Source organism: Podarcis tiliguerta, assembly GCF_965153285.1.
Source record: "Podarcis tiliguerta genome assembly, chromosome: 13".
Classification (NCBI taxonomy): domain Eukaryota; kingdom Metazoa; phylum Chordata; class Lepidosauria; order Squamata; family Lacertidae; genus Podarcis; species Podarcis tiliguerta.
In genome coordinates, this window is record NC_139546.1 from 51,787,335 (window position 1) to 51,813,750 (window position 26,416).

At 50.1% G+C, this 26,416-nt stretch overlaps 1 protein-coding gene across 2 annotated transcripts in view; it reads right to left on the minus strand.

The window, feature by feature from the left end:
* Nucleotides 1-26,416, minus strand: part of EPHB4 (EPH receptor B4) — a 52,501-nt gene that overhangs the window by 14,509 nt on the left and 11,576 nt on the right. Inside the window, exons 3-5 of one of the 2 annotated variants that reach the window (XM_083410167.1) lie at nt 14,706-14,773; nt 9,421-10,102; nt 629-784 (exon numbers count right to left, since the gene is read on the minus strand). In XM_083410167.1, the coding sequence (XP_083266293.1) occupies nt 629-784; nt 9,421-10,102; nt 14,706-14,773 (906 nt within the window). Of the gene's footprint in view, nt 1-628; nt 785-9,420; nt 10,328-10,408; nt 10,602-14,705; nt 14,774-26,416 lie in introns of those variants that run through there. The other variant, XM_083410166.1, reaches the window with a different exon arrangement.

The following is a 26,416-nucleotide window of genomic DNA, read 5'->3' on the forward strand; positions in this document are numbered from 1 at the left end:
TTTTAAAGCCAGTAAAACGATAAGTTATACGTAAAAGGAACTCCTAAAACCGTTTGAAAGATGAGAAACAGCAATAAACTACAGACAAAACATCCAGTGCCATTTTACATCGCTGCTTTTAGCAGGCGCCAAAAAGAGTTCCACACTAAAATATCAATTTCTTCCAGATGCAGGACAGGCCGTCGGCCACACCTGTAGCAGCGCCAGTTCTGCAAAACGAAGCGGTCAAGTGCGAGTATATGGCGCGTGCCGAGAAATCCTATTTTTGAAAGGCAGAATAAAGACATCCTACTCACAGATCACTAAAAGCCCAAAGTCCAGCTGGAAAAAGAACCTCCGCCTGGCGCCTAAAGATGGTGCCAGGGCATCATTCCTGGGGAGAGCAGCACAAAATCAGGGGCCACCACCGAAAAGGCCCCGTCCTCGTGATGCCACCCTCCAGACCTCCCGTGGGGGGAGCACACAAAGATCACAGGATCCAGGTTGGTTCACGTAGGGGGAGCCAGCCTGTGAGGTGCTGGGGGTCCTGAGTCACCGAAAGCTCCGTAGGTCAAATATTAGCCCCCTGAACCGGAACCCGGCTCCCGCCGAACCGCTCTCCCCCGCCACAGCCTTTGACATCACTTACTAGCACACGGCTTCGTCACAGGGTCCTTTTCCGTCCGGTAGAATCCGTTGCGGCAGGGGCATCCGCTGGATCCCGGGGCGTTCGATTGGCTGAAGGCCGGGCAGCTCTGGCAAAAGCCCTCGCCCTGAGAGGGCTTGAACATCCCCGCCGGGCAGGCTGTGGGGCGAGAGGGAGAGACAGAGGACGTGAGAAGGATCCTTGCTGGTCGGATGGCCGCTGCGATCCGGGATTCTTCCGCTGCGATCCCCACACTGCTCCAGCGGGTTGGGCTGGATGATCTCTGAGGGACCCTGTGAACCCTAGAATTCTATAACCTTAAGAGGGTGGCGGTGGGATCGCCTTCATTGGAAGCTTTTAAACAGAGGTCGGACGGCTGTCTGTCAGGGATTCTTTAGCTACGATGCCTACATTGCATGGGGTTGGGCTGGATGACCTCTGGGGGTCCCTTTCAACCCTCTATAACCATTGGAGGTTTTTAAAAGGAAGCGGCTGTCTGTCAGGGATTCTTGCTTTGCTGCAGGGGGTTAGATCAGGGGTCAGCAAACTTTTTGAGCCAGGGGCCGGTCCACTGTCCCTCAGACCTTGTGGGGGGCCGGACTATAATTTTTTTTGGGGGGGGGAATGAACAAATTCCTATGCCCCACAAATAACCGAGAGATGCATTTTAAATAAAAGCACGCATTCGACTCATGTAAAAACACGCTGATTCCCGGACCATACGCGGGCTGGACTGAGAAGGCGATTGGGCTGGATCCGTCCCCGGGCCTTAGGTTGCCTACACCTGGGTTAGATCAGGCACCCCCAAACTCTGCCCTCCAGATGTTTCTGGGACTACAACTCCCATCATCCCTAGCTAACAGGACCAGTGGTCAGGGATGATGGGAATTGTAGTCCCAAAACAGATGGAGGGCAGAGTTTGGAGATGCCTGGGTTAGATGGCCCCATAGAGATTTCAGTGAGGACAGAGAAAAGGAAGTCGTTTTTCATAACAGTGCACAGCTAAACTGTGGAACTCCCTGCTACAGGAGGCCGGGTCGCCAACGAATTGGACGGCTTTCAAAGAGGATTGGGCAAATACGGGGAGGGCTATGGATACACAGAGGAATTATACCAGAAAGATATGGATGTCTCGTACACCCCAGGTAGTGTGGTTGCTGACCTTGAGCCAGACATCCTGGAGAGTGAAGTCAAATGGGCCCTAGAAAGCACTGCAAAAAACAAGGCCAGTGAAAGCGATGGTATTCCAGCTGAACTATTTAAAATTTTAAACGATGATGCTGTTAAGGTGCTACATTCAATATGCCAGCAAGTTTGGAAAACTCAGCAGTGGCCAGAGGATTGGAGAAGGTCAGTCTACATCCCAATCCCAAAGAAGGGCAGCGCCAAAGAATGCTCCAACTACCGCACAATTGCACTCATTTCACACGCTAGCAAGGTTATGCTTAAAATTCTACAAGGCAGGCTTAAGCAGTTTGTGGACCGAGAACTCCCAGAAGTGCAAGATGGATTTCGAAGAGGCAGAGGAACCAGAGACCAAATTGCAAACATGCGCTGGATTATGGAGAAAGCTAGAGAGTTCCAGAAAGACATCTACTTCTGCTTCATTGACTATGCAAAAGCCTTTGACTGTGTCGACCACAGCAAACTATGGCAAGTTCTTAAAGAACATGTCCATTCTGAAGGAAATGTATGGAGGTGAGAGCTGGACCATAAAGAAGGCTGATTGCCGAAGAATGGATGCTTTTGAATTATGGTGCTGGAGGAGACTCTTGAGAGTCCCATGGACTGCAAGAAGATCAAACCTCTCCATTCTGATGGAAATCAGCCCTGAGTGCTCACTGGAAGGACAGATCCTGAAGCTGAGGCTCCAAGACTTTGGCCGCCTCATGAGAAGGGAAGACTCCCTGGAAAAGCCCCTGATGTTGGGAAAGATGGAGGGCCCAAGGAGAAGGGGACGGCGGAGGACGAGATGGTGGGACAGTGTTCTCGAAGCTACAAACATGAGTCTGACGAAACTGCAGGAGGCAGTGGAAGACAGGAGGGCCTGGCGTGCTCTGGTCCAGGGGGTCACGAAGAGGCGGACACAACTAAAGAACATGGGCCCGATCCTGCAGGATCCTTTTACGCGCTTGGAAAGGACAGCCAAAGCCCAAAGAGATGCGCCACGGGAAATGATTGATTAACGGTGGAAATTTAAGGACTATTTGAATAAATATTGTAATGTAAAAAATTAGAAATTACCTGAAAGAAACAAATAGGCCTAGGATTAAACTAAGTTACAATTAAATAAATGGGATTTAGAATGTTAAGAAAAGTGAATAAGATGGACTATAATTGGAGTTTAATAATGATATTGGAAAGCTGTTACTTTTAATTACAAGGAAACTCAGAAGGGAGGGACTAGAGGAAGTCAATCAAGATGTTTAAAAGGTTGGATTTGTGAAGAATTAAGTTTGTTATTGTTTATCTGTTTATTGTTCCCCCCCCTCTTTCTTTCTTTTTCTGTTTTTGTGTATCATTCTGCTTTGTGGTTTGTGTTATCATTGTGGAAAATCTAATAATATTTTTTTTAAAAGGAAATGATTGAGTAATGAAACGGAATAAACAAGCAAGTTAAAAGCCACTAAAGGCATCTGCCCAGTACGGACACTAGCTAAACCCAGCAAAAGTGTATTCCGCACAGCAGGAATGTTATCGACTCCTCGCTAAACAAATGTAGAGGATAACCCTTGCTATCCCTGGAAGATGGGAGACTTTCGCCCTTTTCCCCCCTCCGCAGAAGAAAAAATGAAATTTCACAATGAAGACAGCGATAAACAATGGCTGAAAAAATCCCAGCAGCTTTCTTGTCGGCTGCCCCCTAAGTCCGCCCCACTCCCAGAGGCCTTGTTTAGGACTGTCTCCCTCCCCCCCCCCAACTCCAGCCGCCTGCCGGAGTTGGTTACCCTTGACCCCACAGATATTTGACATTCCTGGGGGCTTTCAAGCCCCCGACCAGCCGCCCGGGAGTTCAAAGACCCGTCCTTCGTGACCCAGAGGAGAGAGAGAACGAGGGCGAGAGAGAAAGCAACTGCAAGGCTGGGGACAGGAGAGGGGGTCCCTTGAAACAGTGGATGCACCGTTCTGGTCGCCTCGCCCGAAAAAGGGTGCGGAAAGAGTTGGGGAAGTTTCGGATAAGGGCCATCGAGGGGCCGGGGCGACGCCAGCTTGCAGCGTTTGGGGGCTTTTGAGAAAAGGGGAGGGGGGAGGCAGCAGGGCGGAAGTTTGCAAAACGGGGGATGGAAGGGGCTAGAGAAAGTTTTTTTCCTCCGACGCTCACAATGCTAGAAGTCCTGGGTATCCAAGGAAGCTGAATGTTGGGAGATTCAGGACTGTGGAACTCCCTGCCACAGTAAGCAGGAGTGGCCACTGACCTGGATGGCCTTAAAAGAGGATTAGGCAAATTCATGGAGGAGGAGAGGGCTATGGATGGCTACTTGTCAATATACCGTATTTTTTGCTCTGTAAGACTCACTTTTCCCCTCCTAAAAAGTAAGGGGAAATGTGTGTGCGTCTTACGGAGCGAATGCAGGCTGCGCAGCTATCCCAGAAGCCAGAACAGCAAGAGGGATTGCTGCTTTCGCTGCACAACGATCCCTCTTGCTGTTCTGGCTTCTGAGATTCAGAATATTTTTTCCCTTGTTTTCCTCCTCCAAAAACTAGGTGCATCTTATGGTCTGGTGCGAAAAACACGGTAGCTATGCTCTGCAACTTCTACAGTCAGAGAAAGCAATGCGTCCGAATGACAGTTGCCGGAAACCACTGGAAGGGAGAGTGTCGGTCTTTTGTTCGAATCCTGCTTCCGGATTTTCCACCGAGACATCCGTTCCGCCACTGGGAACTCCTTCTGTTCTGGGAACTGTAGCTCTACAAATGGGAAAACTACAGTTCCCAGAAAGCTTTGGGGAGAGTTCTTGTGCTTTCAAAACTTCGTGCAGCAGGGAATCTTAGAGCGTCAAAGGACAGAGTATGGGGGAGGCTGTGATGATGATAATAATAATAATTTTATTATGCATACCCCGCCCATCTGGCTGCGCTGCCAGACAAAAAACAGGTGGAAGAAGATTGGAAGAAATTTAAAGACTATCTACAGAAATATTATAAAATTAATGAATGTTAGAAGGATGTTGGATTGAGGTTAAGGTTTTTTTTAGTAACAACGGTGTGAAGGAATATGTAAAAATGGAATGTTAACAGGTGAAAATTCAAAGGTATAATATATTAAGATCAAGATAAGGATAAAGTAAAGAAGGAAAGGATTTGCTGAATAAATAAACTGAATTGGAATACAAAGAGGGGAGGTGTGGGGAGGTCCGGGAAACAAGCAAATGCAAGATATGTTATGAAAAATTGAATTGTTTTAACTGTTTTTCTTTATTATTTTTGTATTTTTCTTTTTTTTTTGTGACGTTATGGAAAATCTTAATAAAATATTATTAAAAAAAACAAAAAAATAACTCCGAGAGGAGGGAATCTGTATGAGTCCCTGAAAGGGAGCACGGCGATCGCGGCCAAGAGACACACATCGCTCTCGGACTGAGATCTGGCTCCCTCCCTGCAAACTGTTTACGTTTCCTGGTGCCTGATCCGCCGCCCTGGTTTTCTACGAAGCAAGGAATGCTGGAATGTGGTCTGTCTTCCTCGCAAGAAGGCGCAGGGCTTGGGGCCTCTCTTCCACATGCAGAAGCTTTGGTGGCCCCTTTTGGCACCTTGCCCGCAGATCTGGTCTCTCTTTTTCTTCTTCTCAAAAAGGATATCGTAGCTTAAGAACGCAAGGAGAGCGCTGCTGGGAAACACCCGAGCAACTGGGTTTCAGAAGAATCGCTGGGAGGCAGACCAGAACCATCCATGGCTAGTAGATACACCTCGCCTCCTCCATGCATCCTCTTTTGAAGCCATCCAAGTTGGTTTCCTGTGGCAGGGAGTTCCACAGTTTAGATCTGCGCTGTGAAGAATTTTGTCCCGAATCTCCCAGCATTCAGCTCCTACAAGTTATGGTGTTGTGAAAGAGGAAGAAAAACTTTCCTCTACCCACTGTTCTTTCATAAACTTCCATCAAGCCGCCTCTTCCGAGCACAATTCAAAGTGTTGGGGCTGACCTTGAAAGTCCTAAATGGCCTCAAAGGCCCAGTAGACCTGAAGGAGCGTCTCCACCCCCATCGTTCAGCCCGGACATGGAGATCCAGCGCCAAAGGCCTTCTGGCGGTTCCCTCACTGTGAGAAGTGAAGCTACAGGGAACCAGGCAGAGGGCCTTCTCAGTGGTGGCGCCCGCCCTGTGGAACTACCTCCCACCAGATGTCAAAGAGAATAACAACTACCAGACTTTTAGACGACATCTGAAGGCAGCCCTGTTTAGGGAAGCTTTTAATGTTTAACAGACCACTGTATTTTAATACATTGTTGGATGCCGCCCAGGGTGGCTGGGGAGACCCAGCCAGATGGGCGGGGTATAAATAATAAATTATTATTATTATTCCTCGCCTTTTCTCCAAACTAAAAGTCCCCAAACGCTGTATTGAGTCGCTCCATATCCCCTTGATCATGGTGGGCTGCGCTTTACTGATTTTTTTCCAACTCTACAATATCCCTTTTGAGGCGAGGCAGCCAGAACTGCACACAAATGTTCCCAATGTGGCCGCGCCACAGATTTGTATCTCACTTCCAAATAGGTCGAGGCAGCTTTGTTCTCCCCCTGCTTTCTGCTTTATCCTCACAACAGCCCTGTGAGGCTAGAGGATGGATGGCGGCTAATGAATTGAGGTTGAATCCTGACAAGACAGAAGTACGGGAGGCGGGAAGGTGTGGGGGACTCCCTGGTCCTGAATGGGGCACCTGTGCCCCTGAAGGACCAGGTGCGCGGCCTGGGAGTCATTCTGGACTCACAGCTGTGCATGGAGGCGCAGGTTAATTCTGTGTCCAGGGCAGCTGTCTGCCAGCTCCATCTGGTACGCAGGATGAGACCCTCCCTGCCCGCAGACTGTCTCGCCAGAGTGGTGCATGCTCTGGTTATCTCCCGCTTGGAGTACTGCAATGTGCTCTACTTGGGGCTACCTTTGAAGGTGACCTGGAAACAGCAACTAATCCAGAATGCGGCAGCTAGACTGGGGACTGGGAGAGGTCACTGAGACCACATAACACCGGTCTTGAAAGACCTACATTGGCTCCCAGTACATTTCTGAGCACAATTCAAAGTGTTGGTGCTGACCTTGAAAACCTAAATGGCCTCAAAGGCCCAGTAGACCTGAAGGAGCGTCTCCACCCCCATCGTTCAGCCTGGACCCTGAGGTCCAGCTCCGAGGGCCTCCTGGTGGTTCCCTCCCCGCGAGAAGCAAAGCTACAGGGAACCAGGCAGAGGGCCTTCTCGGTGGTGGCGCCCGCCCTGTGGAACGCCGTCCCACCAGATGTCAAAGAGATAAACAACTACCTGACATTTAGAAGACATCTGAAAGCAGCCCTGTTCAGGGAAGTTTTCAATGTGTGACATTTTAATGTATTTTTCATCTTTGTTGGAAGCCGCCCAGAGTGGCTGTGGAAACCCAGCCAGATGGGCGGGGTACAAATAATAAATGATGATGATGATGATGATGTGAGGTAGGTTAAGCCAAGAGGCCCTGACTGACCCCTCAAGATCCCCTCTTTCACAGCTGAACGAGGATTCGAACCCCACAGGCCAGTCGCTGCCTGCTCGTCTACCCTTCAGGGTTGTTGTTGTTGTTGTTCTGAGGGTGCAACTACTACCTGAGAACTTCTTGGATGAAAAGCAGGAGTGAAATTCAGTTCATAACCAGTGACGGGAGATTTAGAAAAGGATGTTTATAGTGCGGCGCTGATAACACCAGGGTTTCAGGTTCGATGCCCGTATGGGACAGCTGCATATTCCTGCCTTGCAGCGGGTTGGGCTAGATGACCGTCGGGGTCCCTGCCAACTCTACAATTCTAGGACTCATGGCCTAGAGAGAGAAGAGTATTCTCCCTTGGTCGCACAATAGTCTTTTTCATCCATTTGAAGTCAACAGTCAGTAGATTTAGGTCAGAACCCCCCCACAAAAAAACCCCTAAAGGCTTGAGGGAAGACCTTGGTTATAGAATCAATAATTAACTTCACAAAGTTGTGTGCCAGAAGATCCCATGATGGCAAGTCCTGGACGGGAGCCAGGGTGCGTCCTATAATGTTTCCGTAAGTGTTGGAAGCCACAAAGGGCGGCTGGGGCAACCCAGCAAGACGGGCAGGGCATAAACAAAATAAATAAAATCTTCATCATCTTATTGCCGTCTGTGTGTTTTTATGTTGTGAGATTCCCCGCAATCTGCAGACGAAGGGCAGTACAGTGGTACCTCGGTTTAAGAACTGTCCGGTTTAAGAACGATTTGGTTTGCTAACTCTGCAAAGCCGGAAATAGTGTCTTGGTTTGAGAACTTCGCCTCGGTCTAAGAACGGAATCCGAATGGTGGAAGGGCACCGGCGGTGGGAGGTCTCATTAGGGAAAGCGTGCCTCGGTTTAAGAACGGTTTTGGTTTAAGAACGGACATCCGGAATGGATTAAGTTTGTAAACCAACGTACCACAGTATACAGATGGAATAAACAACATTTTCCCTCCTGGGGGAAAAACTGCTCTTTAGTGCTCAATCGGAGCAAACAGGAATCTGGGTTTCCCCCAGATTGCCATTTGTTCTGCTATATCACGAAGAGCAGGTTTTCCCTTGGAAAGGAGAGGAGGTCAAGGGGGAAACTCATTGGACCCATGCTTAGAAAGCGTGGGTCAAGCGTGAAACTGTCAGGACTTGTGCTTTCTAGGCACAGCACATGGGCAAGTGTGGAAGAGCCCTGTAGGTAGGTAGGTAGGTAGGTAGATGATTGATAGATAGATAGATAGATAGATAGAGGATAGATAGCAGAGGGCCTTTCTCGGTGGTGGCCCCCACCCTGTGGAACGCCCTCCCACCAGATGTCAAAGAGAACAACAACTACCAGACTTTTAGAAGACATCTGAAGGCAGCCCTGTTTAGAAAAGCTTTTAGTGTTTGATGCATTACTGTATTTTAATATTTTATTGGAAACTGCCCAAGGTGGCTGGGGAAGCCCAGCCAGATGCGTAGGGTATAAATAAATTATTATTATTATTATTGTTGTTGTTGTTGTTGTTATTGTTGTTGTTATTGTTATTATTATTATTATTATTGATAGATGTATATAACTGAGATCAATGACGAAATACAGTCCTGCCTCGGCTTACGTTACCCTCGGGTAACGTAAACTTTGGGTTGCGAAAGCGGCAAACACAGAAGTATTGCGGGAACCTTGGGATCTAGCCGGAGCTCCGGAACGGATCCCATCCACAACCGGAGGTAAAGGTAAAGGGACCCCTGACCATTAGGTCCAGTAGTGACCGACTCTGGGGTTGCGGCGCTCATCTCGCTTTATTGGCCGAGGGAGCCGGCGTACGGCTTCCAGGTCATGTGGCCAGCAGGACTAAGCCGCTTCTGGTGAACCAGAGCAGCGCATGGAAACACCGTTTACCTTCCTGCCGGAGCGGTACCTATTTATCTACTTGCACTGGTGTGCTTTCGAACTGTTACGTTGGCAGGAGCAGGGACTGAGCAACGGGAGCTCACCCCGTCGCGCGGATTCGAACCGCCAACCTTCTGATCGGCAAGCCCTAGGCTCTGTGGTTTAACCCACAGTGCCACCTGCGTCCCCAACTGGAGGTACCGCTGTAATAATAACGACGCTCCTCTACGGGGCATCCTCACCTCGGCACTTGGTGTTCTCCTCGGCCGGCTCGTGTCCAGCTGCGCAGGTGCAGTCGGTGACGGTCTGTTCGGCCCACTCCCCGTCCTCCCGGCAGTACATGCTGAGCGGCCGGGCGCTGACCTTGACGGCGTTGGGCACGCACCGGCCGGCCACGGGCATGACCAGCTCGCGGGGCACCGTCTCCTGGAAGAGGGTGAAGTTGACGGTGACGGCGGGGCACTTCTTGTAGAAGAGTCGGACGGAGAGCAGGGCCATGCAAGCTCCCTGGTCCTGGAAGGCCAGGTAGAAGCCGGCCTTGGAGAGCGGTCCGATTTTGAGGGTCTTGACGTTGACCTTGCCGGAGGCCTCCATGCCCGCTCGCTTGCGCGTCAGGTGCTCGGCCGCCACCGTGTCCACCTTGACGTACGGGTTCTCCATCCAGGGCGGGAAGGACTCGGTGGCCAGGTCACGGTCCGCCTCGTAGAAGAAGACGTTGAAGGTCTCCTTGCAGGAGCGCGTGACCTGAGGGATGGAGAAGCACTCCACCACCGTGAAGCGCAGCTCCGCGTAGACGTGCGTGGCCCCCGAGCGAGGGACGAAGGTGGTGCGCAGCCAGTTGTTCTGGTTCGGGGAGCGGACGCCGCACACCTCGAAGGTGCGGACGCTGTTCTGCTCCTCGTCCAGGCCGCTCAGCTCCTCCCACTGCCACAAAGAGAGAGAGAGAGAGAGAGAGAGGACATTTTGAAAGTTTGTCGGGTGTTGAGAGCAACCCAAGTTGGTGGCCTTCTCGATGTTTTGGGCCGCGGATCCAATTAGCCCCGTCAGCACGGCCATTTTGGGGAAAAGCTCCCGTCAGCCCCGGTCAGCATAGTCATTTTGGAAAACAGTTCCCATCAGCCCCTGTGAGCACGGCCATTTGGGGCCACACTTCCCATCAGCCTCTGTCAACACAGCCATTGGGGCCACACTTCCCATGAGCCCCTGTCACCACGGCCAGTGGGGCCACACTTCCCATCAGCCCCTGTCAGCACGGCCATTTGGGGCCACACTTCCCATCAGCCTCTGTCAACACAGCCATTGGGGCCACACTTCCCATGAGCCCCTGTCACCACGGCCAGTGGGGCCACACTTCACATCAGCCTCTGTCAACACAGCCATTGGGGCCACACTTCCCATCAGCCCCTGTCACCACGGCCATTGGGGCCACACTTCCATCAGCCCCTGTCAGCACGGCCATTTGAGGCCACACTTTCTCATCAGCCCCTGCCAGTATGGCCATTTTGGAAAACAGTTCCCATCAGCCCCTGTCAGCACGGCCATTGGGGCCACACTTCCCATCAGCCCCTGTCAGCATGGCCATTGGGGCCACACTTCCCATCAGCCCCTGTCAGCACGGCCATTGGGGCCACACTTCCCATCAGCCCCTGCCAGTACGGCCATTTTGGAAAACAGTTCCCATCAGCCCCTGCCAGTACGGCCATTTTGGAAAACAGTTCCCATCAGCCCCTGTCAGCAAGGCCATTTGGGGCCACACTTCCCATCAGCCCCTGTCAGCAAGGCCATTTGGGGCCACACTTCCCATCAGCCCCTGTCAGCACGGCCATTTGGGGCCACACTTCCCATCAGCCTCTGTCAACACAGCCATTGGGGCCACACTTCCCATGAGCCCCTGTCACCACGGCCAGTGGGGCCACACTTCACATCAGCCTCTGTCAACACAGCCATTGGGGCCACACTTCCCATCAGCCCCTGTCACCACGGCCATTGGGGCCACACTTCCATCAGCCCCTGTCAGCACGGCCATTTGAGGCCACACTTTCTCATCAGCCCCTGCCAGTATGGCCATTTTGGAAAACAGTTCCCATCAGCCCCTGTCAGCAAGGCCATTTGGGGCCACACTTCCCATCAGCCCCTGTCAGCAAGGCCATTTGGGGCCACACTTCCCATCAGCCCCTGCCAGTACGGCCATTTTGGAAAACAGTTCCCATCAGCCCCTGTCAGCAAGGCCATTGGGGCCACACTTCCCATCAGCCCCTGCCAGTACGGCCATTTTGGAAAACAGTTCCCATCAGCCCCTGTCAGCATGGCCATTGGGGCCACACTTCCCATCAGCCCCTGTGAGCCTGGCCATTGGGGGCCACACTTCCCATCAGCCCCTGTCAGAACGGCCATTGGGGCCACACTTCCCATCAGCCCCTGTCAGTACAGCTGTATGATGCAAAGGCCCATGGGAGTTGTAGTGACACCTACTGGAGGGCGCCATGTTGGGGAAGTTCTTCTCAGGGTGCCAAAAAACTCCTTTTTTCTTCTCGTTTCCTGGGCTGCTCAGAGTTAATTCCCGGACCCATCTACGTCTGGAGCGTTATTTCTTTTGTTCTGAGATTTGAGCTGCTGTTTTTAATAATCTGGCTTCGTCTTTAAACTGAGTTTTTAACCGTTCAGTGATCTGAAAGCCTAATGAACACACCCTGCAATAAACCAATTCGGATGGTTTATTGAGAACAGGATGCTGGACTAGATCTTTTTTTAAAATAACATAAAATTATTATTAGTATTGCAGGGGGTTGGTCTAGATGACCCGCTGGCCCCTTCCCAACCCTACAGCTCTGCTGTTCTATTATTTCCTCGCCTTCCACAAACACACAGATCTCAAGGCGACGCACGAGATGCAAATAAAAAGAATTGCACGCAACAGTTTATAGAGAAGGGGAGTTTTTAAAAACGCAGCAGAGAAGCATTCTTTCAGCTGCAAAAGCTTGTTGGAATAATAAAAAAAAAGTCTCCAATTGTTTCCAGAAGGAGCAGATAGCAGGCGCCGGCCAGATCCCAACAGGAATGCTGATCCACCCACTGAGAGCCACACTGTGTTACAGAGGGGATTTTGAGATCTGGAAGGGCTGCAGTCACTCAGGACCAGAGGGAAACGCACTCTGTATACGCCCAGAGGCACTCCTGTTCACCCCGCTTCAGATTCCGGTCCCAAACGCACTCTGTATACCCCCAGAGGCACTCCTGTTTACCCCGCTTCCAATCCTGGTCCCAAACGCACTCTGTATACGCCCAGAGGCACTCCTGTTCACCCCGCTTCCAATCCTGGTCCCAAATGCACTCTGTATACACCCAGAGGCACTCCTGTTCACCCCGCTTCCAATCCTGGTCCCAAACGCACTCTGTATACACCCAGAGGCACTCCTGTTTACCCCGCTTCCAATTCTGGTCCCAAACGCACTCTGTATACATCCAGAGGCACTCCTTTTTACCCCGCTTCCGATTCTAGTCCCAAAAGCACTCTGTATACACTCAGAGGCACTCCTGTTTACCCCGCTTCCGATTCTGGTCCCAAACGCACTCTGTATACACCCAGAGGCACTCCTTTTTACCCCGCTTCTAATTCTGGTCCCAAACGCACTCTGTATGCACCCAGAGGCACTCCTGTTTACCCCGCTTCCAATCCTGGTCCCAAACGCACTCTGTATACGCCCAGAGGCACTCCTGTTCACCCCGCTTCTTATTCTGGTCCCAAACGCACTCTGTATACGCCCAGAGGCACTCCTGTTCACCCCGCTTCTTATTCTGGTCCCAAACACACTCTGTATACGCCCAGAGGCACTCCTGTTCACCCCGCTTCCAATTCTGGTCCCAAACGCGCTCTGTATACACCCAGAGGCACTCCTGTTTACCCCGCTTCTAATTCTGGTCCCAAACGCACTCTGTATACACCCAGAGGCACTCCTGTTTACCCCGCTTCTGATTCCAGTCCCAAACGCACTCTGTATACATCCAGAGGCACTCCTCTTCACCCCGCTTCGAATCCCAAACGCACTCTGTATACACCCAGAGGCTCTCCTGTTCACCCCGCTTCCGATTCCGGTCCCAAGCGCACTCTGTATACGCCCAGAGGCACTCCTGTTTTCCCCGCTTCCAATTCTGGTCCCAAACGCACTCTGTATACGCCCAGAGGCACTCCTGTTCACCCCGCTTCCGATTCCAGTCCCAAGCGCACTCTGTATACGCCCAGAGGCACTCCTGTTTTCCCCGCTTCCAATTCTGGTCCCAAACGCACTCTGTATACACCCAGAGGCACTCCTGCTTACCCCGCTTCCCATTCCGGTCCTAAACCTGCTGCCGCACACCACAAACGACGAGAATCACCGTATTTTTCGCTCTATAGGGCGCACCCGGACCATAGGACGCACCTTGTTTCAGAGGGTGGAGAACAAGAAAAAAAAACTCTCCCCCTCTCTGCCCAGCGCCCCTTCAGCGAAGCGGCAGGAGGCGCTGCGCAGAGAGGGGGGGAATTCTGCCCCCCTTGTTCTCCCCCTCTAAAACAAGGTGCCCTTCAAGGTGCGTTCAGGCGGCTACCTTGGAAGCCCGGAGAGCGAGAGGGGTCAGTGCGCACCGAACCCTCTCGCTCTCCAGGCTTCAGGTTCCTTTCCACCTGCTCTATGGGGCTGGCGGGGGGAAGCCCTCCGCCAGCCCCAAAGAACAGGTCGGGGAGCAGCGGAAAGGCGCGCAGCCTTCCCAATGCTCCGCGAGCTTCTCGGGGCTGCCGGGGAAGCCCAGGGCTATGGCTTCTTTAGCCCCGCGCACGGCTATGGCAATACCCCCACCTCCCGCAAAAGCCCACAGGAGCCGCGCACCCTTTAAGTAGCGCACGGCTCCTGCGGGCTTTTCTACGAGGAGGGAGAAGGGACTGACTGGCCGCATCAGTCCCTTCTGGGAAAAAGCCTGCAAGAGCCGCGCGGAGCCAGTGGGGGGCTTTTCCCGCCTGCCTCCCCCCTGCATTCGCCCCATAGGACGCACACACATTTCCCCTTCATTTTTGGCAGGGGGAAAAGTGCGTCCTATAGAGCGAAAAATACGGTAACGGCCTCTGGGTTTCTCAACCTGCTCCCCCCCCCCCCTTTGCAAAAGCTGGGAAGTTTCACATTTATAATAAAAAACTTTCTGCCTCAGGGTTGCTTGCACGGCAGGCGATTGGGCTACGATTATTTCTATTATTTCTTCCCACCCACATAGCAGACCTTGGCCCTGACTCTCCGAGCTGACGGGAGACATGAGGCAACATGGACCCGAGGGAGGTCAGGGACTTTGATTATCTATTGATTTTTGAATTTTATTGTTGTTCATGTTTTCATGCTGTATTTTATGCTGCTTTTATAATTAAGTGTTTTAAATTTGTTGTTAGCTGCCCTGAGCCCGGTTTTTGAACGGGGAAGGGCTGGGTATAAATAAAATATTATTATTATTATTATTATTATTATTATATTATTATTATTATTATCCCACCCTCCCGCTGCCTCACCTGCCCATCTGCAGGATACGTCATCCATCGAAGGTCCACCGTCTCAAACTTGGTGTTCATAAGACTCTCTGAAAAAGAGAGAGAGACAGGATTTGATTGACGTTGGAGTGAGACCGAGTTGAGAAATTAAGAGCACATACTGATATAGGAATGTATTAGATAATATGTAAAGATACATTCAATAACAAGAGTACATTCATTTGTAAAAAAAGGAATATACAACGGGAAAGACAGGAAGTCTAGTGTGTTGGTGTGTATATAATTTTTGGGGGAAATTGTTTTTGTTTTTTCTCCTTTTTTTCGTTTCATTTTCTTTCTAGGTATACAAAATTTGTATATAATTTTTGTACACATGTTGGAAATTACAGTAAGCCCTGTAATGTAATAGGACAACATTTAAGGATGTAATGTAAGAATGTTAACAAATAAATAAAATGCAAATTCAAAAAGAAAGAGAGACAGAAAGCTGAGAATTCTGACATTATTTTATTTTCCCCAGGATTCGACTTGCACAGAACGTTGTGACGGAGAGAACCAGAAGGGGTTAATGATCTACGGAAGAACGCAGGAACTGCAGTCCTGGGGGGGCCGAATGCCATTCCCCACCTGGCCCTCAAACGCCTCCCCTAGTAGCCCACACCCTTTACTGGCCCTGCTTTGCATAGCACTTGAGTTTATTTGCCACCAAATCGTTTTGCAAGCTTTTGAGCGCCACAGAACTCTTTGTCACCTCTTGGTGAGGAGTTCAGTGTAACTGGAGAATATGATGAAAACAATGTATAGATGGTATATCTGTCCTCTGCCCCATGCTTTTTAACATCTACATGCAGCCGCTGGGAGAGATCATCAGGGGGTTTGGGCTGGGTGTCCATCAATATGCGGATGATACCCAGCTCTACCTCTCTTTCAAATCAGAACCAGTGAAGGCGGTGAAGGTCCTGTGTGAGTGCCTGGAGGCGGTTGGAGGATGGATGGCGGCTAACAGATTGAGGTTGAATCCTGACAAGACAGAAGTACTGTTTTGGGGGGACAGGGGGCAGGCAGGTGTGGAGGATTCCCTGGTCCTGAATGGGGCAACTGTGCCCCTGAAGGACCAGGTGTGCAGCCGGACAGTCATTTTGGACTCACCGCTGTCCATGGAGGCACAGGTCAATTCTGTGTCCAGGGCAGCTGTCTACCAACTCCATCTGGTGCACAGGATGAGACCCTTCCTGCCCGCAGACTGTCTCGCCAGAGTGGTGCATGCTCTGGTTATCTCCTGCTTGGACTACTGAAATGCGCTCTATGTGGGGCTACCTTTGAAGGTGACCCGGAAACTACAACTAATCCAGAATGAGGCAGCCAGACTGGGGACTGGGAGACCATATAGCACCAGTCCTGAAAGACCTACACTGGCTCCCAGGACGTTTCCGAGCACAATTCAAAGTGTTGGTGCTGAGCTTGAAAGCCCTAAATGGCCCCAAAGGCCCAGTATACCTGAAGGAGCATCTCCACCCCCATCGTTCAGCTGAGGTCCAGCTCCGTGGGCCTTCTGGCGGTTCCCTCCCTGCAAGAAGCCAAGTCACAGGGAACCAGGCAGAGGGCCTTCTCGGTGGTGGCACCCGCCTTGTGGAACGCCCTCCCACCAGATGTCAAAGAAAAATAACTACCAGACTTTTAGAAGACATCTGAAGGCAGCCCTCTTTGGGGAAGCTTTTAATCTTTAATAGATTATTGTATTTTAATGTTTTGTTGGAAGCCGCCCAGAGTGGCTGGGGAAACCCAGCCAGATGGGTGGGGTATAAATAATAAATTATTATTATTATTATTATTATTATTATTATTATTAATATATTATATTATATGACACCTTTGAAATTAGCTAAAATGTATAAGACAAATAGCAAATGTTGGAAATGTAAAGAAAAACAAAGGAACATTTTATCATATGTGGTGGGAATGTAAAAAAGTAAAGGACTTCTGGGGAATGATATATAATGAGATGAAAAAGATGTTGAAATATACATTTTTTTAAAAACCAGAAGCTTTTTTACTCGGTCAGGATATTAATAGGCAAGATGGTAAATTGTTTTTATATGCAACAACAGCGGCAAGAGTATTGTTCGTCCAGAAATGGAAGCAAGAAGAAATTCCGAGGAAAGAAGAATGGCAGACAAAATTAATGGACTGTGCAGAATTGGGCAAAATGAGAGGAAGAATTCGAAACCTGCGGGACCACAGAAGATTGGAAGAAATATACGAACTATTTGAAGAGCAATTGTAACCAACAAATTACGCTAGTAGGACTACAAGAAGTTTTGTAAGGAGAAACTTACGAAACGTTACAAACTGAAAAAGGACAGATATATTAGTCGTGAGATTTAAAAGTAATAGGGAAAATAAGAAATATATATTAAGGGATTAGCTTGGAAAATTTTCAGACGAGATTGATGGAAGTCCAAAAATGTGTATACGATGTAAAAGTATGTTTAATTATTGCTGAAAACGATATGTTAAAATTAATTAAAAATTATGTATAAGAGGAGTTCTGTGTAACTGCGAAGCTTGCGCATTGCCCCTATTTGTGGATTTTTGGCCCACTCACCCCCCCTTACGGGTCAACAGGCTTTCAGGGTCAAAATGCTATCTTAGTAAGAAACAAGCCATCTAATCCCTTAAATCTCAACCTTCGGGAAAGTTTGCGTTTCTCGTTAAAAGGGCAAATCGCAAGGACAGAAATGTTGACGTTTTGAGGTTCGGAGTAGAAATCAGTCACCGATCACATTGCCCAAGGTGCAAATTATTATAATCATTAACGATGAGGGTGATTATTTTATTATTCGCACCCTGCCCATCTGAGTTGCCCCAACATATAAAAAAAAATATTCGCTTTCACCCCGAAGGCATTGGTCACCTGCGAATTGTGCGTTTTTCACGGCCCACGCCAATTCCCAAGCCTGCAATTTCTTTTAACGGTTTCTAATTCTGAATTTTAACCTGCCGCATCCCTCCCGGTGCACCTGCTGGTGAAGCAACAGACACCATATTACTAACCAATAATAATTATTATTAATAATAACGGCTGCTGGCGGACTTTCTGTGGTTTATTTAGCAACGCATCCGCACAGATGGCAAATTGCATCCAAAATATGATTTCATCCGGCGATGGTTTTGATTAGGCGAGTTCTAGATCCGCTGTTTGGGCTCTTATCTATCCCGCTAAATATCCCTTTTAACGTTTCTCGTTATATCTTTCATTTCCTGACCCTGTATCCCTGACCTGTGAGTTTGCCTCCCTTTCGCTGGAATACGTACGCCGTTCGTCTTGTTTTAAGTTTAATGAAATTAAACCCTCTTGAATCAGGTCGTGAGCCAAGATATCTCCAACGTTATCGATTTAGACGCCTGCTTGCTTGAGGAAATGCAAGTCAGGAAGGTTTTTTTCTTGGCAGGGGTTTGTGTTTTCTGTATTCTTTGTGTCTTTTAAGACATGTTAAAAGCCTCGCGGTTTATAAATCTGCCTGTCCGCCTGTTGAGTTTGGAAAAAATGGGGGTAGCAGGAGCATGGGGCATTTTTTGGGGGGGGATCTGTGAATCCAGGACGCCTGGGTCCTCTGAAGGAGGAGCAGATTAGAGCTTCATTCCCGTCTCCTCCTCACGAGGAAGCCGCAAGACGTTACCATAGAATCATAGAGTTGGAAGAGACCACCGGGGCCATCGAGTCCAACCCCCTGCCAAGCAGGAAACACCATCAGAGCACTCCTGACATATGGCTGTCAAGCCTCTGCTTAAAGACCTCCAAAGAAGGAGACTCCACCACACTCCTTGGCAGCAAATTCCACTGTCAAACAGCTCTTACTGTCAGGAAGTTCTTCCTAATGTTTAGGTGGAATCTTCTTTCTTGTAGTTTGGATCCATTGCTCCGTGTCCGCTTCTCTGGAGCAGCAGAAAACAACCTTTCTCCCTCCTCTAGGTGACATCCTTTTCTATATTTGAACATGGCTATCCTATCACCCCTTAACCTCCTCTTCTCCAGGCTAAACATGCCCAGCTCCCTTAGCCGTTCCTCATAAGGCATCGTTTCCAGGCCTTTGACCATTTTGGTTGCCCTCTTCTGGACACGTTCCAGTTTGTCCGTGTCCTTCTTGAACTGTGGTGCCCAGAACTGGACACAGTACTCCAGGTGAGGTCTGACCAGAGCAGAATACAGTGGCACTATTACTTCCCTTGATCTAGATGCTATACTCCTATTGATGCAGCCCAGAATTGCATTGGCTTTTTTAGCTGCCGCGTCACACTTAACCTTAAAAGTGTTCAAAAGCAAGGCATTGCAAAGGAAGATAGGAGTGCACAATGAATGCAGCAAAATTAACAACAGCAATGAAGTATTTTTCCTTCCTTCGCAGACCTGGAAGGGACACCGGCGGGTCATCCAGACCAACCCCCTGCAATGCAGCAATCTCAACACACGGTCTCCCATCTAATTTTAAACCGGGCCAGAGCCTGCTTAGCTTTGCAAACGCGCCAGCAGGTTCATCGCCCCAGTACTTAAAACCATTTCAAAACAAAACCTTGTTAAAGGAGGTCAGACGCGGAATAGGCATTTAAAACAGGCATTCGGAAGGGAACAAAATTGCAGCTTAAACAAGAGAGAGCGTCTCTGCTGCCGTTGCTGCCAAAGGTCCCCTTTTAAAAATTGTACCTTCTCACGGAGCGACAGCCGCAGATGTTGGGTGCAGTTCATTTTTAAAGGGTGCAAATTCCCTAGAGAATTTGCTTCATATAATATCTATCTACCTATGCAGATGACACAACCTTGATGGCAGAAAGTGAGGAGGAATTAAAGAACCTTTTAATGAGGGTGAAAGAGGAGAGCGCAAAATATGGTCTGAAGCTCAACATCAAAAAAACGAAGATCATGGCCACTGGGCCCATCACCTCCTGGCAAATAGAAGGGGAGGAAATGGAGGCAGTGAGAGATTTTACTTTCTTGGGCTCCATGATCACTGAAGATGGTGACAGCAGTCACAAAATTAAAAGACGCCTGCTTCTTGGGAGGAAAGTAATGACAAACCTAGACAGCATCTTAAAAAGCAGAGACATCACCTTGCCAACAGAGGTCCATATAGTAAAAGCTATGGTTTTCCCAGTAGTGATGTATGGAAGTGAGAGCTGGACCATCAAGAAGGCTGATCACCCAAGAATAGATGCTTTTGAATTATGGTGCTGGAGGAGACTCTGGAGAGTCCCATGGACTGCAAGAAGATCCAACCTCTCCATTCTGAAGGAAATCAGCCCTGAGTGCTCACTGGAAGGACAGATCCTGAAGCTAAGGCTCCAAGACTTTGGCCACCTCATGAGAAGAGAAGACTCCCTGGAAAAGACCCTGATGTTGGGAAAGATGGAGGGCACAAGGAAAAGGGGACGGCAGAGGACGAGATGGTGGGACAGTGTTCTCAAAGCTACCAGCATGAGTTTGACCAAACTGCGGGAGGCACTGGAAGACAGGGGTGCCTGGCGTGCTCTGGTCCAGGGGGTCACGAAGAGGCGGACACCACTAAACGACTAAAGAACAACAAAAATCTATCTATCTATATCTATCTATCTATCTATCTATCTATCTATCTATCTATCTATCTATGCACCACGCCAGTCAGGTGGTCCAAAAATCCGGGCTGAAATCCATACCCACAAAAACCCTGCTCTTGTTTTTTCACACAGATCAAAAAGGAAAAGAAAAAAAAATGTTGAGCCAATTCCCCGACCCTGTTCCCTCCCCACTTGCACAATTGCACGAGATTCTGGGAACGACGCTGACTCCCAAAGGGTCAAAGGTGGTCACTCGGTGGCGGCATATTTATAAAAAGCCGGACTCACGTCATTTCCTCAAACAGCCTCTGCGGCTGCCGCCACCGCCCAGGGCTAGGAAGACAACTCCCACCGACACACGTGCCCCCCCCCCCTTACATCATCCGCATCTGACGCCTCCCCGTCCCCCTTTATCTGCTTTCTGGAATTTTTTATTTTAAAAAGTCCTTCTCCGACGCGCCGTTCAACTGCGGAACTCCCTCCCACAGGAATAACCGGGCGGCTTCAGAAGAGGGTTTTTCCTTTTCCCCACGGGGACGCAACTCTGCTGCGCGAGAGTCCTCCCCGCTTCCGTTGTGCAAAGTGAAGCACACAGTTAGCCTGCGGAACTCCCTCCCACTTGAGGCAGCGACTTTCAAAAAGAGGACCATTAAGGAGAGGGCTGTCCATATCTGCTATCCAGTATGGCTATACTATGTCCTGAGCAATTGGAGGCAGCAAGGCGACCGAATGCCAGAAACCGCAGGAGGGGAGAGCGGGTCTTGGGTTCGAATGCTGATGGAGGATTTTAGGGCAGCTGGTCGGCTACTTTGAGGGCAGGATGCAGGTGGTCCAGGGACCTGATCCGGCTAAAGCTTCTTACCTTCTTAACAACCCCCCCCCCAGCTCCTCAATGCAAACCAGGGTGTGTGTGTGCGTCCCCCATCTCACAAAAAAAATTCTTGGTGGCAAAGGGATGGATACCTGAAGCGGGCCCTCTGCCTCTGCCAAGATCACCCGAGAAAACAAAAGGGCCCTTTGTTTGAGCAAGCCCACCGCCCACCCTTTCGCCCCCATGTTGGAAGGGGAGGGGGGGTCTCAAATGTGCGACTTGAGCAGAGGACCATGGGAGTCAAGATGGGGAAGGGTTTTGCGAACGCAAAAAGAGCTCGCTGGATCAGGGCCCCAGCTAGGCCAGCATCCTGGTCAACCGGACACCACAATGGGAAACCCAGAAAGTAGGATAATAATAATAATAATAATAATAATAATAATAATAATAATATACTATTTATACCCTGCCCATCTGGCTGGGCGTCCCCAGCCACTCTGGGCGGCCTCCAACAAAGCACTAAAATACAATAATGCATCAAATATTAAAAGCTTCCCTAAACAGGGCTGCCTTCAGATGTCTTCTAAAAGTCAGATAGTTGTTTATTTCCTTGACATCTGACAGGATGGGAGCCACCACGGAGAAGGCCCTCTGTCTGGTTCCCTGTAACTTGGCTTCTCGCAGGGAGGGAACCGCCAGAAGGCCCTTGGAGCTGGACCTCAGTGTCCGGACAGACACTCCTTCAGGTCTACTGGGCCTTTGAGGCCGTTTAGGGCTTTAAAGTTCAGCAGGTGCTGTGGGTTAAACCACAGAGCCTAGGACTTGCTGATCAGAAGGTCGGCGGTTCAAATCCCCGCGACGGGGTGAGCTCCGGTTGCTCAGTCCCTGCTCCTGCCAACCTAGCAGTTCGAAAGCACGTCAAAGTGCAAGTAGATAAATAGGTACCGCTCCAGTGGGAAGGTAAACGGCGTTTCCGTGCGCTGCTCTGGTTTGCCAGAAGCGGCTTAGTCCTGCTGGCCACATGACCCGGAAGCTGTACGCCGGCTCCCTCAGCCAATAAAGCGAGATGAGCGCCGCAACCCCAGAGTCGGTCACGACTGGACCTAATGGTCAGGGGTCCCTTTACCTTTACCAACACTTTGAATTGTCCTCGGAAACGTACTGGGAGCCAATGTAGGCCTTTCTGGACCGGTGTTATGTGGTCTCCCAGTCCCCAGTCTAGCTGCCACATTCTGGATTAATTGTAGTTTCTGGGTCACTGGGTTCGAGTCCTGGTTGTTGTTGTTTTGCCACTGTCCTGCCACACAGCCAATCCACTTCCGTGTTCCCAGTTCTCCCAAACAGGAGAAAGACAGCGGAAACGAAGAGGGGGTCTTCTTCGCAGGGGGGTTGTTGAGACGGCCAAAATGCCACAAAACCAATAAATTGCATTTTAAAAAGAAAACCTCAAAAAGTTGCTTAATTAGTTGGTTTTCTGCTGAACCAACAGATTCAAGCTGCGAGAAAGGAGACTGGAATAATTTTCCGATGGGCACGTTCCGTGTTGGATGTGCAAGGTAACAAAAGCAGTCTGGGAAACGATATATAACGAGTTGGGGGGGGGGGAATGTTTAAAATAACATTTGTGGGGAAAACCAGAGGCTTAGGTATTTTAGGCACAGAGATTCCGAAAGAGCAGAAAAGATTATTTATGTAAACAGCAGCAAGAATATTACTGGCCCAGAGATGGAAAGAAAATAAGGTTCCAACCAGAGAACGACTGATGAAGACGATGGACTATGTTGAAATGGCGAAACTGAGAATCAGAGACCAGGATAAGTAGAAGCTTACGAAAGAATGGGGAAAAAATTATAGTCTATTTAAGAGAACGTCGCAAGCAGTAAAAGGATTGGAGTAATGCTTGTAAAGGGCAGAATATTTTGGGAAGTTAATAACAGATACAACAAATTGGGGGGGAAAGGGATAAGTTGAATTTGAAGGGATGGGCAGGGAACGGTCAAGGGATTCTGAGAATCCTAAATGTAAAGGTGATTGATATTGTTTCAATCTGAGATTCCTACGTTGCAGAGGGGGTTCAGCTGGATGACCTCTGGGGACCCCCCTTCCGACTCTGCGATCTAGCTAGTTGGTTTTGTTTTTCCCCTCTCTGGGAGCCATTCTGTCTCCACCAAGAGCCCTCAGGTCCTGACATTACATCGCCCGCCCCCCCCAAAAATCTCCATTTCCTTCCTCGCCCTCCCCTCCGGCTTAGCCAGACAGGCAAATTCCTCCCCACCTGCCAGAAACTCTCCAGCCTGCACCCCCCCCCCTCTTCCTGGAGGGCTCAGAGTTCGAGAAGATGCGAATTACACCCCCCCCCAAAAAAAAACCTCCACCCAAAAAACCCAGGCGTCCTCTTGCCCCCCCCTCCCAATTTGACAGACCAGGACTAGATACAGAGGAAATTGGAAACAAAAGGAAGATTTTTCTCCTTCCTTCCTGTTTAACTGCCCCCCCCCCGCAATCGCCGACTTTCTCGCCCCCACCCACGAGATAAGCAAATAAGGGTGGGTGCCAGCAGGGAACTCTGGGTAATTACAGGGCGCCTCCGAGTTGCGACGCCCCAGGGGCCGAGGCGAACGGGACGGGGGCCAAGTGGAAAATCATTAGGAGGGCGGAGGCGAGGGAGGGGCGTCTGGGGGTGTTTCCACACTCCGGGCACCCGACATATTTGGCGTAAGACGGTGGCGGGACACCTGCTTGGCATGCAGAAGGCCCTTTCGAAATCTGCGTCATGAGGACTAGGAACCGGGTTTGTTTTATGGGTCTGGCCTCAGCTCAGGGGCAAGAGAGCCTGCCTTGAGTGCAGAAGGGCCGAGGGGGGGGGGGGGGTTCAATCCCTGGCGGCGTCTGCGGGTTGGGAGGGGAGGGTTTCGACCGGGCTGGGGGGGGGGGGACGACCCACTGCTGCCAGTCCGAGCAGACATTACTGAGCTAGGTAGGGCACAGAGGGTCTGGATCAGAAAAGCCCGCTTCCGATGGGAAATAAAGACTGTTTGGTAGACCTGTAATAATAACAACAACAACAACAACAACAACAACAACAACAACAACTATTATTATTATTATTATTATTATTATTATTTATACCCTGCCCATCTGGCGGCTTCCAACACAATTTTAAAATGCAGTAATGCATCAAACATTAAAAGCTTCCCTAAACAGGGCTGCCTTCAGATGTCGTCTAAAAGTCTGGTAGTTGTTGTTCTCTTTGACATCTGGTGGGAGGGAGTTCCACAGGGTGGGCGCCACCACCGAGAAGGCCCTCTGCCTGGTTCCCTGTAACTTGGCTTCTCACAGCGAGGGAACTGCCAGAAGGCCCTCAGAGCTGGACCTCAGTGTCCGGGCAGAACGATGGGGGTGGAGACGCTCCTTCAGGTCTACTGGGCCTTTGAGGCCGTTTAGGGCTTTCAAGGTCAGCACCAACACTTTGAATTGTGCTCGGAAACGTACTGGGAGCCAATGGAGGTCTATCAAGACCGGTGTTATGTGGTCTCCCAGTCCCCAGTCCAGCTGCCGCATTCTGGATTAGTTATAGTTTCCAGGTCACCTTCAAAGGTAGCCCCACGTAGAGCGCATGGCAGTAGTCCAAGCGGGAGATAACCAGAGCATGCACCACTCTGGCGAGACAGTCTGCAGGCAGGTAGGGTCTCATCCTGCGTACCAGATGGAGCTGACAGACAACTGCCCTGGACACAGAACTGACCTGCGCCTCCATGGACAGCTGTGAGTCCAGAATGACTCCCAGGCTGCACACCTGGTCCTTCAGGGGAACAGTTGCCCCATTCAGGACCAGGGAGTCCTCCACACCCGCCCGCCTCCTGTCCCCCAAAAACAGTACTTCAGTCTTGTCAGGATTCCACCTCAATCTGTTAGCTGCCATCCATCCTCCAACTGCCTCCAGACACTCACACAGGACCTTCACTGGTTCTGATTTGAAAGAGAGGTAGCGCTGTAAGACGAAGGCCACGGCTGCGCTTTCTGCACTGCAGCGGGTTGGACTGGATGACCTTTGGGGTTCCCTTTCCGTCCCGACACAAAAGCTACGGCAAAGGATTTTTCTGGGGGAGCCAAGGCTGTTTTTAAACACTGCTAGCAACATGCCGACAGATGCGGCAGTGGAAAGTTTCCGTAAATCTCCCCGTGCAACCGACTTTGCACGCCACACACGGCCCCCACCCCATAGCAGACACCCCCTCCCCGATTCTGAGCGGCTTCGTTGCAGCCCGCCCCCTGCCAAACACCCCCCACCCACCCGTCAGCCCACACTCATTCCTGCGTAAATCCGTCCCAGATGTGCAAAGATGTGACTACACAAAGGATGCCCCCCCCCAAAAAAAGAGGATTCAGAAAAGAACGGGCCGGAGGTCGGGGGACGACCCACATGTGCCAGGACTCCTGGGTTCCCCAGAAAGCAAATGGGGCCCAGATTTTCTATGCAGGTTGCAGCAGGTTGAACGGGCAGCCGAGTCTTATATTTATACTTATATTTCATTATTGCATATTTATGTGCTCCCCCCCTCCAAGCAGCTCAAAAGGGAATCTACGTGGTTCTCTCCTCGGTCCTCACCTAACCCCAACAACAGCCCTACAAGGGGCTGAGACGAGCCCCTAAGGTCACGTCCGGCAGGCTTCAGGGCCGCCGGGTGGCGAGTTCGAATCCTGACCTCTCCCAGGCCCGGGTCCTCCGACACTCATTGCACCGAACTGCCTTTCGCACAGCCGTCCTCCTTCCCCCCTAAAACCAAAGCGCCAACTTAATCGGAAGGCGAGAGGGCCGGCCTGGAATGGGTCTCAGGTGCAAATCCCTCCAACGGCAGGGCGCTGCTGCCAGCCAGTGTAGGCTAGCTGTCTGGGGCTTTCCATCGGCGGTTGCAAGTCCCAACTCCCACCAATCCCGGCCAGCAAAACTCGAATTTGGAAAACGTTTTCCCAAATCTTCTAACTGTATTACGCATTTTTTTTAATCATTACAGCGGCCTCCAACAAGAGAAGTTTCGATATATTAAACGAATTAAGTCTTTCTTTTGATCGACAACAGCTCAAGAACGCCTAAATGGTTTAGCAATGATAAACATAAACCACGATAAGGCGAAGTTGCTTGATTTTTCAAGAATTTGCAGAAAAGAAAGCAAAATATGGTCTGAAGCTCAACATCAAAAAAACGAAGATCATGGCCACTGGGCCCATCACCTCCTAGCAAATAGAAGGGGAAGAAATGGAGGCAGTGAGAGATTTTACTTTCTTGGGCTCCAGGATCACTGCAGATGGTGACAGCAGCCATGAAATTAAA